This window comes from Engraulis encrasicolus, chromosome 24 (genome assembly GCF_034702125.1).
Source record: "Engraulis encrasicolus isolate BLACKSEA-1 chromosome 24, IST_EnEncr_1.0, whole genome shotgun sequence".
NCBI classification, from domain to species: domain Eukaryota; kingdom Metazoa; phylum Chordata; class Actinopteri; order Clupeiformes; family Engraulidae; genus Engraulis; species Engraulis encrasicolus.
Genome location: NC_085880.1, coordinates 9,294,677 through 9,307,176, shown reverse-complemented (window position 1 = coordinate 9,307,176; position 12,500 = coordinate 9,294,677). Strand labels below are relative to the sequence as shown.

The following is a 12,500-nucleotide window of genomic DNA, read 5'->3' as shown; positions in this document are numbered from 1 at the left end:
ACCAGCCTTTGATTTTGCGCACACACATACACAAACGCGCACGCGCGCGCACACACACACACACACACACACACACACACACACACACACACACACACACACACACACACACACACACACACACACACACACACACACACACACACACACACACACACACACACACACACACACACACACTGCCATTTCCCCCACGGGCACCTGGGCACAGATAGTGACGACAGTAGCATGCCAGACACAACCACCTGTTTAACATGGCACAGAACCATGCCACCATTGCATGCGTCTGTGCCAATGGCAGCATAGGTGAACTGTTTGCAAGAAATACAGTAATTATGGTGCACTGCCACAATGGAGGACTTAAAGTGTGTGTTTGTGTGTGTCTGTGTGTGTGTGTTTGTGTGTGCGTGCGTGCGTGCGTGTGTGAGGGCGAATTTGGGTTAATGTGCAATCACTATGATCTCATAGATCTCATTACTCCCCATATTGGCATGTTGTGATAGCTTTATGATTAAGGGGAGGGAAGGATTCTTAATTATGGCTACTCTTAAGTATGGCTAATTAGTATGATGTTGAATTGTGATGATTGATTGATTGTGAATCAACATCAGTCAATGCTTTCACTTAGTAGAAAATAATTCTAAAATTATAGTGCTTCCTTATTGTGTGTTTTTTTATTTCATTTTGAAGGCTTAGATTTGATACTATTGTGCAGTGTTAAGAAGACAACAAAAATGCTGCTTTGTTCATGTGACCTCACTCTGTGTTGTTGGAATGTGTTGTCATGCTGTTTGTGTTTTGAGTGTGGGTTTGTGTTTCATTGTGTGTTTGATGGCCAAGGCTCTGTGCATGATGAGGTGGTTCACACCAACACTTTGATGTGGCCACCTTGATGTTGTATTACCCACAGTGCCACAGTCCCACTGTGCTGCGTGAAAAGAATTGGGGAGGAAGGGTTGGACTGCCCCCCCACCCCCTTTGCCTCCTTTACCTCCTAGTTCTGTTCTCCTCTCCTCTCCTCTCGTCTCCTCTCCTCTCGTCTCCTCTTGTCTCCTCTCCTCTCCTCTTGTCTCCTCTCCTCTCCTCTCCTCTCCTCTCCTCTCCTCTCCTCTCCTTTACTCTACTCTCCTCTCCTCTTCTCTCTTCTACTCAACCTTACCTCTACTCGCCTCTCCTCAGTTTCTCCTATCTTCTTTTCCGCTCTCCCGTCCTCCATCTTTAATCTTCACCTGTTCAATTCTTCTCTTCTCTTCTCTTCTCTTCTCTTCTCTTCTCTTCTCTTCTCTTCTCTTCTCTTCTCTTCTCTTCTCTTCTCTTCTCTTCTCTTCTCTTCTCTTCTCTTTTACGTATATATTACTATTTATTCTCTCCTCCTCTCATCCCTTCTCCTCTCCTCTCCTCTCCTCTCCTCTCCTCTCCTCTCCTCTCCTTTCTTTCATCCTCCTCTTTGTGTGCCCGGCTGTGAAACTAATATGAAGTGGATTTTTTGGTGTGTCTGTGTCTCTGCAAGCACGCTATACTTGGACTGTGTGTCATTCCATATTCTATTTTTCCTGCATTTTTCTCCTCCTTCCACTTCAAGCTGTTTTTGTGCTGTTTGGCACCTTGCCAGTTGTTATTGATCATCATTTCCATAGTGAATCTCTCTCTCTTTCTGTGTTTGAAAGCAGTCTTTTGTTTTTGTGTGTGTGTGTGCGTGTGCGTGTGCGTGTGTGTGTGTGTGTGTGTGTGTGTGTGTGTGTGTGTGTGTGTGTGTGTGTGTGTGTGTGTGTGTGTGTGTGAGAGTGTGTGAGTGAGTGAGTGTGTGTGTGTGTGTGTGTGTGTGTGTAGATGTGTGTGTGTGTGTGTGTGTGTGTGTGTGTGTCTGTGTGTTTGTGTGTGTGTGTGTTTCTGTGTGTGTCTGTGTCTATGTGCGTGTGTGTGTGTGTGTGTGGTGTGTGTGCGTGTGTGCGCCTGCATGCATGTCTTCTGTGTGTCTTTTGTCTGCTGGGGCCATGGCCTCATCTACCACAAATGAGCTTATTAGCGTCACTCAATTACATTCACATTCATATTCACATTAACACATATGTGCTCTCTCTCTCTCTCTCTCTCTCTCTCTCTCTCTCTCTCTCTCTCTCTCTCTCTCTCTCCTCTCTCTCTCTCTCTCTCTCTCTCTCTCTCTCTCTCTCTCTCTCTCTCTCTCTCTCTCTCTCTCTCTCTCTCACACACACACACACACACACACACACACACACACACACACACACACACACACACACACACACACACACACACACACACACACACACACACACACACACACACACTTATGAATCTCTTAAAGCGCCACAGCGAATTTGATTTCTTATCAAGAGCATCTCAAGAGGACAGAGAAAGTTCTTTTCATCTCTCCCAGGTCACATTTTGTATGTGTTTCTCATTATCGAACAGGAAAAGCATTGTTGAACGAAAAGAATGAGGAAGAAATTAAATGAGAAAGAAAAGAAGAAAGAGGAAAAAAAGAAAAAAAACCTAAATGAGAGGTATCCAAATAAAGCGAATAAAAACAACTAGATTGTAATCTAAAGGTCCGCTAGCTTTTATATTTGACATGAATTACATGAATATGTTGTTACCCCTCAGCCTTACTATTTTGGTGTCCTGAAAAGGAGGGGCACACACAGTTGATTAAGCACACACACACACACACACACACACACACACACACACACACACACACACACACACACACACACACACACACACACACACACACACACACACACACACACACACACACACACACACACACGGTCACCTGCAGCATTGGTAAGACGACCATAGGTGGCCATGTCTGATTTGCACTTGTTTTCACTATCTAATGACTAGGGCATAATTAATCGATTAACCGATGATTGATCATTAAACATTTAGTCGAAGAAATTAATTTTCGCCAACGAACCGTTAAACAAAAAACAAAAAAAACTTGAATGTAGGTCATTAGTGCACGTCCTCAATGCAATGCATTTCGCTGTTACACCATCACCGTACCCTGGCTTGACTTGTTTGTTACATGCGAGCTTCCATAGAGCGGGCTTTGCCTAACCATGAAGAGGTCTCGGCGAAGTGTGGCGTGGGACCATTTTCGGTTAGAAAATGACAAAGTGTACTGTAATTACTGCAATGTGAATTACAAATACAGTTAATCGACAACGACCATGATGTATCACTTGAACACCGCGCATCCAAGCCTTGTAAAAGACCTCCTCGCCTCGATGTCTGCACCGTTATGTACCTTCGTTTTTGGCTCGCAACTTGAAGCCTCCCTCGTTAGCGCATTGCGCACCAATTCAGGTTTAACTTTTCTTGTTAATCACTTGACACTTGTGTTGTTAATAAAAACAAAACCTCTAAGAAAATGTCAAGCATGTGTGGTAAACAAGTGAGTTTTACAAAAAAAAAGTGTATCCTCTCAATAGCCAAGCATGGTAGTGGGACTGACATGGTTTGGGGATGCATGGATGCTGTCAACATTGGTAATCTGAAATACACCTAAAAGAAACATGCATGTCAACATGCACTGTGAGTACTGAAGCAGATCATGATATTCTCCATAGGATTGCATTCAAATCTCACACCAATCTATTTAAGGCAGATGCAGACTCGAAATGTAAAAGTTCAATGCAAAGAAAGGTTGAAACACACACTGATGGCCTCCCTTTTCATCCCTTTTCATTTCATTTCATTTCGAGACGATTCGAGCCAACACAGCCCCTTCTCTACCGGATTTTAATCTGGGGTGTACTCACTTTTGTGAGTACATGTTCAAACATTAATGGCTGTATTGTGTTTTTTTCTGAGTGAACAAGACATTTAAGTGGCTAAATAAGTTGTTAAAAGGTCACTAATCATTGTGTCAAAGTGAAATTTCTGTAATGCTTTCCTATGAAAAGATATAACTGAGAGGGGTGTATTCACTTTTGTGATATACTGTACTTGACTTGACTTGACTTGACTCGCACTCGATGTTAACAAGGCTAGCCTACTTGAGGTTAGTTCTAGGCTGCTGGCTGCAGCCTGGCAGAGGTTGCCGTCTACGCTCTACTTTTTTTGGCCACCGTTACGTTTTTTTTTTTTTTGGCGCATCCTTGTATCAACATTGGATTAATGAAGTGAATTTATTATAAAAATCATATCGATAATGTATGTTAGTTTAAGTGTGTATGTGGTGTTTTAATCATAATAATAGGCCTAGCCGAGCCTACTTTTTGATAGTATTATTCATATTTATTTAAACTGTATTTTTTCCCTCCACTTCGACCCCATGAAAATTTCAGGCGACCCCAGTGTTGAAAAACCCTAGGTTCTAGTACCTGAGTACCACCAGTATACCACCAGTGGAACGCTGTAACAGTCATTGAAAAGTTAACTACCATAGTACTTCACTATTATGACATAAAACAAGGCATTTATTAATGCACTTGTCATTGCCACCCTGGTAACTGCACATTTGTAATGCTGTGTTTTAACTGGGACAGCCCAGTGTCTGTTTGTCAAGTGAAGTCAAGTTATAGAACAATGTTATTGTGATATTTGTGGCTTGTGGCTTGGTGGGCTAACTGAACCGTTCTGTGTCTGCACTCTTTTCCCCTCTGCAGAGAGGACGCTGAAGGAGAACACAGCCAAGTACATTGAACTTCTGGAAGACAGACTGCACAGGTGAGACCAAGATGGATGTCTTGTTTATTTTTATACCTGTTTCTCTTTTTTTTCTTTCCCTCCTGTCGTGTGTTTCGTGCACTCGTTCGCATATCTTGGTACCTCCAGGGTCCGTTTTATCCTGATTATGCAAACCACTTCTCGGTTCCTCAGACACGCGCACACACACACACACACACACTTGCACACACACACGCAAGCAAGCACGCATGCAAGGGCACGCGCGCGCGCGCGCACACACACACACACACACACACACACACACACACACACACACACACAAGCAAAACACACACACGCACACACACACACTACTGCACAGTGCACTACAGTCTGCTTATTTTGATGCCTCAGCCTGCTGTATCAGTATGCTAAATGATTCAGTCTCGGGTCCAGTAGAGTCATCGCGCTCCCTCCTTTGATGGCCCGAAAAGTGACATTGAGAGACGGAGAGGGATGCATTGCATTAATGACTGTCTGCTCTCTCACGGAGGACCGTTAAAATGACAGGGACCAGAGACTTCATTCTGAGCCCAGAGTACTGTCACTTTATCACATCTTTCCCCATTCCTCCTTCTCCTCCAAATACTATTTGCGTAGCCCTTTCATGCTGATGGTATTGCCGGCAGTCCTATTCTTTTTTGAAGGAAAAACCAACAAACAGCATTCCTATGACATTTCTGGAAGTCGTAGCCTCTTCCTGCAGATGGGGTCGCCGGTGGGCCTATTCTCTATTTGCTGAAAATACTCAACTACATCATAACAGCATTGCAATTACAGTACAGAGAGCCTTAAGTAACAGATTAAGACATAGCCATTACAAATATGGCGAGGGTAAGGTTATAGCATAGGCTCTGCACTAAGGGTTAAGTGAATGAATAAGACATGGTAATACCATTCTGGGGGCAACAAGGTTATAACAGAGGCTCTACATGAAAGGGTTACATGGATTTGTGTTAATCAGCTTCCTCAGGCCTTTCCCTGTGACTCAGTGTAGAGACTAGAAATCTGCTGTTCAGTGATGTGCTGTTATTCTGATCAACATGACCTCATGGTTGTGGGCAGTGACAGTGACTTCATTGTCTCACTATAACACAAGTGGAGGACTTGGAACATTTCTTACATTTACTGTTTAAATTAAGCACGAGTCATGACTCATGAGGCCCAGCCATGACTCAGTCGGCTGGGCACTACAGTGCTACACTGGCAATGTGTATATGACAGAATTAACAGAATTCGCAAGCACTCCCCGACCTCCTCCCAGTTACTTACACACTGGCAAGGTCCTAGAAGTGTGTATAAGGGACAATAGAATTCCGAAGGCCCTCCTACGTTAATTAAGCACTGGCAGGTCCTGGCGTTGTGTATAAGACAGAATCAAAAGAATTCAGGAGGCCACCCAGGTTAGTTCTTCTATCCTAAAAGGCTGCTACCTACCCAGTCACCCATCCACCCACTCACCCATGAACCGAGTGACCTCACTCAACACATTGACATGTCCTGGTGTCTTGTATAAGGAGGGATAAAAGGATTGCACAGGCCACCCCCAGGGTTCTGAGAGGCTGAAAAGGCTGGCGGTTGGAGGACTGTGAGAACTTCCCCTTTAAAAGAAAGTGGCAGAGAGGGCAGGCTAGCTTGGCTAGAGTGTATAAGACGAAAGGCACAATCTAAGGGAGCACCTTAGTAGGTTAGTTTCTTGTGTCCTGAAAGGCTGGAGGCTGGAGGAGGTGTGAGAACAGAGAGGCGGGTATGTGGGCAGGCAGGCAGGCTGCCTTGGCCCCTCTTGAGACTGTGGGGATGTGAGAAAACTAATTATCTCCCCTTCCTATAGAGACTCTCTGGGGTGGCCATCGGCTTTGTTCAGTGTGTGTGCGTGTGTGTGTTTGTGTGTGTGTGTGTGTGTGTGTGTGTGTGTGTGTGTGTGTGTGTGTGTGTGTGTGTGTGTGTGTGTGTGTGTGTGTGTGTGTGTGTGTGTGTGTGTGTGTGTGTGTGTGTGTGCGCGCGTGTTCGCGTGTGTGTGTGTGTGCGCGTGCGTGCGTGTGTGTGTGTCTATGTGTGTGTCTATGTGTGTGTGTGCAATGTGCTTGTTTATCTGTGAGTATTTGAGTGTCTATTTATGTGTTTTGTATTTGTTTCTCACAATCACACAAATGTCACCTGGCAAAGTGAGGAGAGTTGTCTATAGACCATGGCCAGTGAGGAGGGAGTCTTTTTAAAGGGAACTCAGATCTGGTTAACCCCTCAGGCTGCCAGGGTGCTGCTGAGGCCAATCTTGCCTTTGCTTTGCTATTAGGTTTCTCAGCAACAGCTTAAGCTAATAGCGACCAACTGGTGTGTCAATGATGAGTGTATTGTTCGATGCATGGTACCACAACTTGACTATGTAAATGAAAGCAAGGCTTTAAGAAAATAAATATGTTTGGAGGATTGGACTCAGCTGTCGCCATGGTGAAATTATTCCAGAGCCACACGCACTGTATGTATATTTATGAGTTTATGAGGACGCAGATTGACGTGCCATTTAGAAGGTGAGCCCCTGTTGGCCCTTTCGATCTCCCTCCCTTTCAAGTCAAACTTGTTTTCTCCCCCTCTCTCTCTCTCTCTCTCTCTCTCTCTCTCTCTCTCTCTCTCTCTCTCTCTCTCTCTCTCTCTCTCTCTCTCTCTCTCTCTCTCTCTCTCTCTCTGTGTGTCTCTCTCTCTCTCTCTCTCTCTCTCTCTCTCTCTCTCTCTCTCTCTCTCTCTCTCTCTCTGTGTCTCTGTCTCTCTCCCTCTCTCTCTCTCCCTCTCTCTCTCCCTGTCTCTTTTCCTTCCTGTCTGTCAAACTGTCTCTCTCCCTCCCTTCCGATTCTGTCTCTCTGTGGGTTTCTCTGCATCTACACTGCAATATTGCTGTGATATTATGAGAAATCCAATGTGTGGACACCTGAAGTAATGATCCTTTAGGGACGAGCCATCCTTTTCCCCGCTTCGTTTTAATCTCCACACATCCATATTCCGCTCTGGTGTCCACTGAGTATTATTGTTTGACTGTTGCCATGGCGTCAGAAAAGGAAATGACATTATGGGATGCTAATGTTCATGCAGAGACGGCAGGTGTCCCAGGGGAAATCGCTTGCCCTCTAACAGTCACCTCATTTGGCAATGCAACACTTGCATTTATATGTCTCTCTGGCTCAATTTATTTCTCTTTCTTGCTTGCTTTCTTTCTTTCCTTCGTTCTTCCTTTCCAATCTTATTTGCACATGCACACAGAAACAGACACAGACACAGACATATACATAGACATGCACACACACACACACACACACACACACACACACACACACACACACACACACATGCTGTAAACACACACACATTTTCCCTCAAAAGTGACCTTCCTGTCACATCCCCAGGGACGCTCTGTGGCATCTTCAGTCAGAAACATGCGCCTCTCTTGAGGCAGGGGCAGCCTAGCCCCATCCTCTCAGAAGAGCCCAGTGCTGCTGCCCAACCAACCCAGCCTCTCTCCAGCCACACATAACTGTAGGAACAAACTGTAGGTTGCAAAAGTGGCAAAGGCAGCATAAGTAATTGACTTTGTATAGAAGAGCAAGGGTTATGAGCAGAAAAAGCATTTTTTGGCGTCAGAGGTGTCAAAGGCGTCTAAGCGAAGTTATACTTCAGTTAACAATATACAATATTTATGGGCTGTGGCGTGGTTCAGCGGCAACCAACCGAAAGTCTACATTTTCTACACGTGAGCTTCGAGCGGTTGCTCCCACATTAGATTTAAAAAAAGGTTGAACTTTTCTTGTTTTGTCTGTACACTCCAGTGGGATTCTTCAGCTTCTTCAACACTTTTGTCGCCTGCAATCTGTGTCTACAGTAAGTGACTGGGACACTGTAGCTAATCTGACCTATCTCCAGCCAGATATGAGATGCTATGGGACATGCAATGCAAACATTGCATCATACTGTCGCATCAATCGCTACACTACCCTCCTCGAAGAGACTTTGATAAATGTAGGTTTTTTTAATCAATGTGAAACTGCTCTATATTGTAGCTGGACCACTGTACAGCCCATCTCTCCATCTTACCCTGCAATTGGACACACGCCCAGCGATATGAGAGAGAGAGGGGTGGGGGAGCTGGGCTAGACTCAGTGTTGCCAGATGTGTCTGATCAAATCCCGCCCAAAATGTTCTCAAAAACCGCCAAAATGCCCTAAATTCCGCCCAATTTCAACAAATTACATGGACTTCTATGGGTATAAAGCGGCAGGAAAAAACGCCCGTTTCCCGTTTTTACCCGCAAACGGCCATCCCAAGTAGCCCAAATCTGGCAACACTGGCTAGACTCCCAGCATCCTGTACCTGTTGGCCAGGTGGAGAGGCCAGGTCAGGGCCACAGGGCCAGGTCCCGGCGGTGTTAGATAGCCTTATTAGACGGCGGTCAGCAGCCTCGTCTCCTTGAGCTCACCTGGCCCTGCGGTCAGCTACTCTGGAGGAGACAGGTGAGGGTGAAGTCCTCCGAGGATACTGCTGTCTACTGAAGAAGAGGAGGAGGGCAAAGAGGAGAGGGAAGAGGAGGAAGAGGGGAAGGAGTGGGAGGATGATGAAGAGAACAGGGAGGAGGAGAAGGAGGGTGTAGGAGGTGGAGGCTGACTATGTTGTGAAGTAGAGAGGCTGTGTTTCATCCTCGGAAGTGTTCAAAGGAGAGAGAGAGAGAGAAAGAGAGACAAAGAGAGAGAGAGAGAGAGAGAGAGAGAGAGAGAGAGAGAGAGAGAGAGAGTGTGTATAACAGGCATCGAGAGAGAGGGAGCGAGCGACAGACAGACAAAGAAAGAGGAAATGTGTGGGAGAGAAAGGTTGAGTAGAAAGCTGCATCCTTAGATGGATGGCACAGAAGTACCGGCAACTTCCACATGGCAGCACACCAATTATTGATTTACACAATTTTTTTAACTGTAAACTCCACACGGTGTGATCGTGGCCCTACTGTGCCCTGATATTGCCTTGGTAGACGTCTCTGCTGTAGATTGGCATGGGTCATTACAGAACCAGACCCAGTGTTCAATAATGTGATTGCAGGAAGTGAAGATACAGCTTAAAATACCTCTCATATACTCTGTCCTTTTTGGGAAAAGGTGATCTCAGCCTATAATAATAAATAGTTTTATAATAAAACCCTCAATATCTCAACCTCCGAAGAACATAAAAACACGAAATAAGTTGCATTTAAAAGCTAAGATACATATGTGTTAATTCGGCTCTAACATAACCACATTTTAATTAAAAAAAACCTGAATGCAGCCTCCATGCAGCACCAGGTGCCTGGGTTGATGCAGCATGTATGCAGCATCCAGCATCAATGGGTTAAATAGTAGGTCTATAGCAGAGATTCTTGAAGTATATAGAGATATGCCAATGTAATAGGTTGCTATGGGCACCTAACATGACCAGGTTCCGGTCTGCCTAAAGGGCCGTGTCATAATACTCCTAGCATTGAATAGAACAGTCCTTAGGTATGCCTAGGTCTGCCTAAAGGGGGATTTCCCCCCCTCCCCCTTGCAATAATAGAATCCGGAAACAAAGGGCCAATGGAACCTCTCTCTCTCTACTCTCTCTGTCTATAGTATAGTTGCTTGGGGTCACTATCCTCCTGGAACTGTGTAGTCTCTAGATTGGCATGGGTCATTAGTCAGAACTAGACTCAGTGTAGTTCAATAATGAGATTTTATGAAGAGGGCCGGATCTTGACAGACAAAGACATCCCCACTCCTTGGGGATAATGAACCTCTATGTTCAGTAGCTCCTGACAAGCACCCTCAGAAAATTAGACTCCTCTCTGACTGACTCAGAATGAAAAGATTCGGCAGAACTTTTTTTAAATGACTTGTAACAGCGAGACATCTCTCTGTGTGAATTACACTGCACAGCTATTCTCTCTTTTCCCCAAAGATGAGTTCATTCATTTTTCGTGTGCTATACTTTCCCCAAGGTTGCTAGGAAAATGAGATGTGACATGTATTGCAAATGCCAAGCTTGAATAGCACAAAGCGTATATATCCCTCTGGCAACTACAGTAGACTAATACAGTGGAAAGTAGGCTATGGAATGATATATTTCACTGTTTTAAAATATTTTCTTTTGTTGACAGTTTTGTGTATTTTTTGTGGAAAGAGACAAGATTCTCATTAAACCATAGCGTACTGTACATGTTTCATTGTGTGTGTCTGTGTCTGTGTCTGTGTCTGCGTGCGTGAGTGTGTGCGTTAGTGTGTGCATGTGCGTGTGTACCTGCGTACCTAACTGTACCATATGCAGGGGTGATAGTATTCAGGCACCATGCCTGATTTCAGGCTTGACAGAGTTTGCAAAAATAAAAACATTGATAATAATTAGCCATTAGGTTATTCTTATCTCAGAAAGTGTTATAGGTTCAGGGTTTTATTCTACTATGAGGCTTGAATTATGGTCATACACAGGCTATTAAATGTTTGAATAATGTGTCACTATGCATTATCTTGTCGTCGTCGTTAGAGCAGGGGAAAAAGTTCAGGCTCTGGATTTTTTTTCACTATCACCCCTGCATATGTGTTGCATTGTGTTGTATGTAGTTGTGGCATGTGTTGCCATACAGTATATGTGTTGCATTGTGTTGTACAAAGTATTGTAGTTGTGGTTGCCTGGCCTTGGAGTGCGTGCTGTCCTAACTATACCATATGTGTTGAATGTATTGTAGTTGTGGTTGCCTGGCCTTGGAGTGCGTGCTGTCCTAACTATACCATATGTGTTGAATGTATTGTAGTTGTGGTTGCCTGGCCTTGGAGTGTGTGTAGGCCTAACTATTCCATATGTGTTGGAAATGTGTGTGTTGTATGTAGTTGTGGTATCCCATGTGTAACTATATATGTGTTGCATTGTGTTGTGTATGTATTATAGCTGTGGCAGCCCGGCCCTGGAGCGCGTGTGGGAGGCCGACCTGGAGGCGTGCCACCTCATCCTGAGAGGCCTGCAGCTCCGCACCCCCAGCTGCTCTGGACCCGACCCCGACATCGAGGAAAACCCCCCCACGCCAGAGCCACGTGGGCCGACCCAGCCATGTGATAAGGCAGAGGCGGACTGCGCCATGTTGACTGCCCTGGGTGGACGCTGGTGCCCAGAGGCCAACCTGCAGCACTCTGAGTTCACCAAGGTGAGTGATGATGGGAGACATCCAGTAGGTTTGTGTCAACGGTGTCAGCGTCACCTTTCATTTAAGCTCAGACCAACACTTAATTTCCCTGAAGGCTGAGCCACTCTGAATTCCCTGAAAGAATTTGATAGATTCTGCTTGCGCTGCTAGTTCAGCTCAGTTCACCTTTGGATCCTAACACTTCTACCAATGGTCAGGCAGGTTAATTAATTAATCAACTGATTAATTAAACGATCTGTGTTAATTGCACAGACAGACAGTACATGACAGGGTGTCTACTCTATGGAGTCTGGGTTGACTTGTCTGGTCTGGATTGACTGCTTTGACTCTGGCTGTGGCCTCACAGTTCAACTCCAAATCCAGCACACAGTTAGCATCTGAGAGTTTTAACATGTTAGAGGCTAAAAAGAGTGTAGGGCTATATAAAACCCTGAACAGTGTCAAAAAAATACTGTACAAGCCTTTGGGAGTTTATATTCACCACCGCTCTATCTGATGGCCAGGTCCAGAGGAAGATATTTTCAGAGCCAGAGCACTGCTGTCCTTATGCTGACATGATTCCTATTGAGAGTGAGCTCACAGTAGCAGTCCATTAAAAGTACCATCTGTGCTCGCTGCA

General features: G+C 45.0%; 1 protein-coding gene across 2 annotated transcripts in view; it reads left to right on the top strand.

The window, feature by feature from the left end:
• Positions 1-12,500, top strand: part of disc1 (DISC1 scaffold protein) — a 103,952-nt gene that overhangs the window by 66,827 nt on the left and 24,625 nt on the right. For both annotated transcript variants that reach the window (XM_063191570.1, XM_063191571.1), the window contains exons 11-12: positions 4,641-4,701; positions 11,629-11,881. In XM_063191570.1, coding sequence (XP_063047640.1) covers positions 4,641-4,701; positions 11,629-11,881 — 314 coding nt within the window. The remainder of the gene's footprint in view (positions 1-4,640; positions 4,702-11,628; positions 11,882-12,500) is intronic.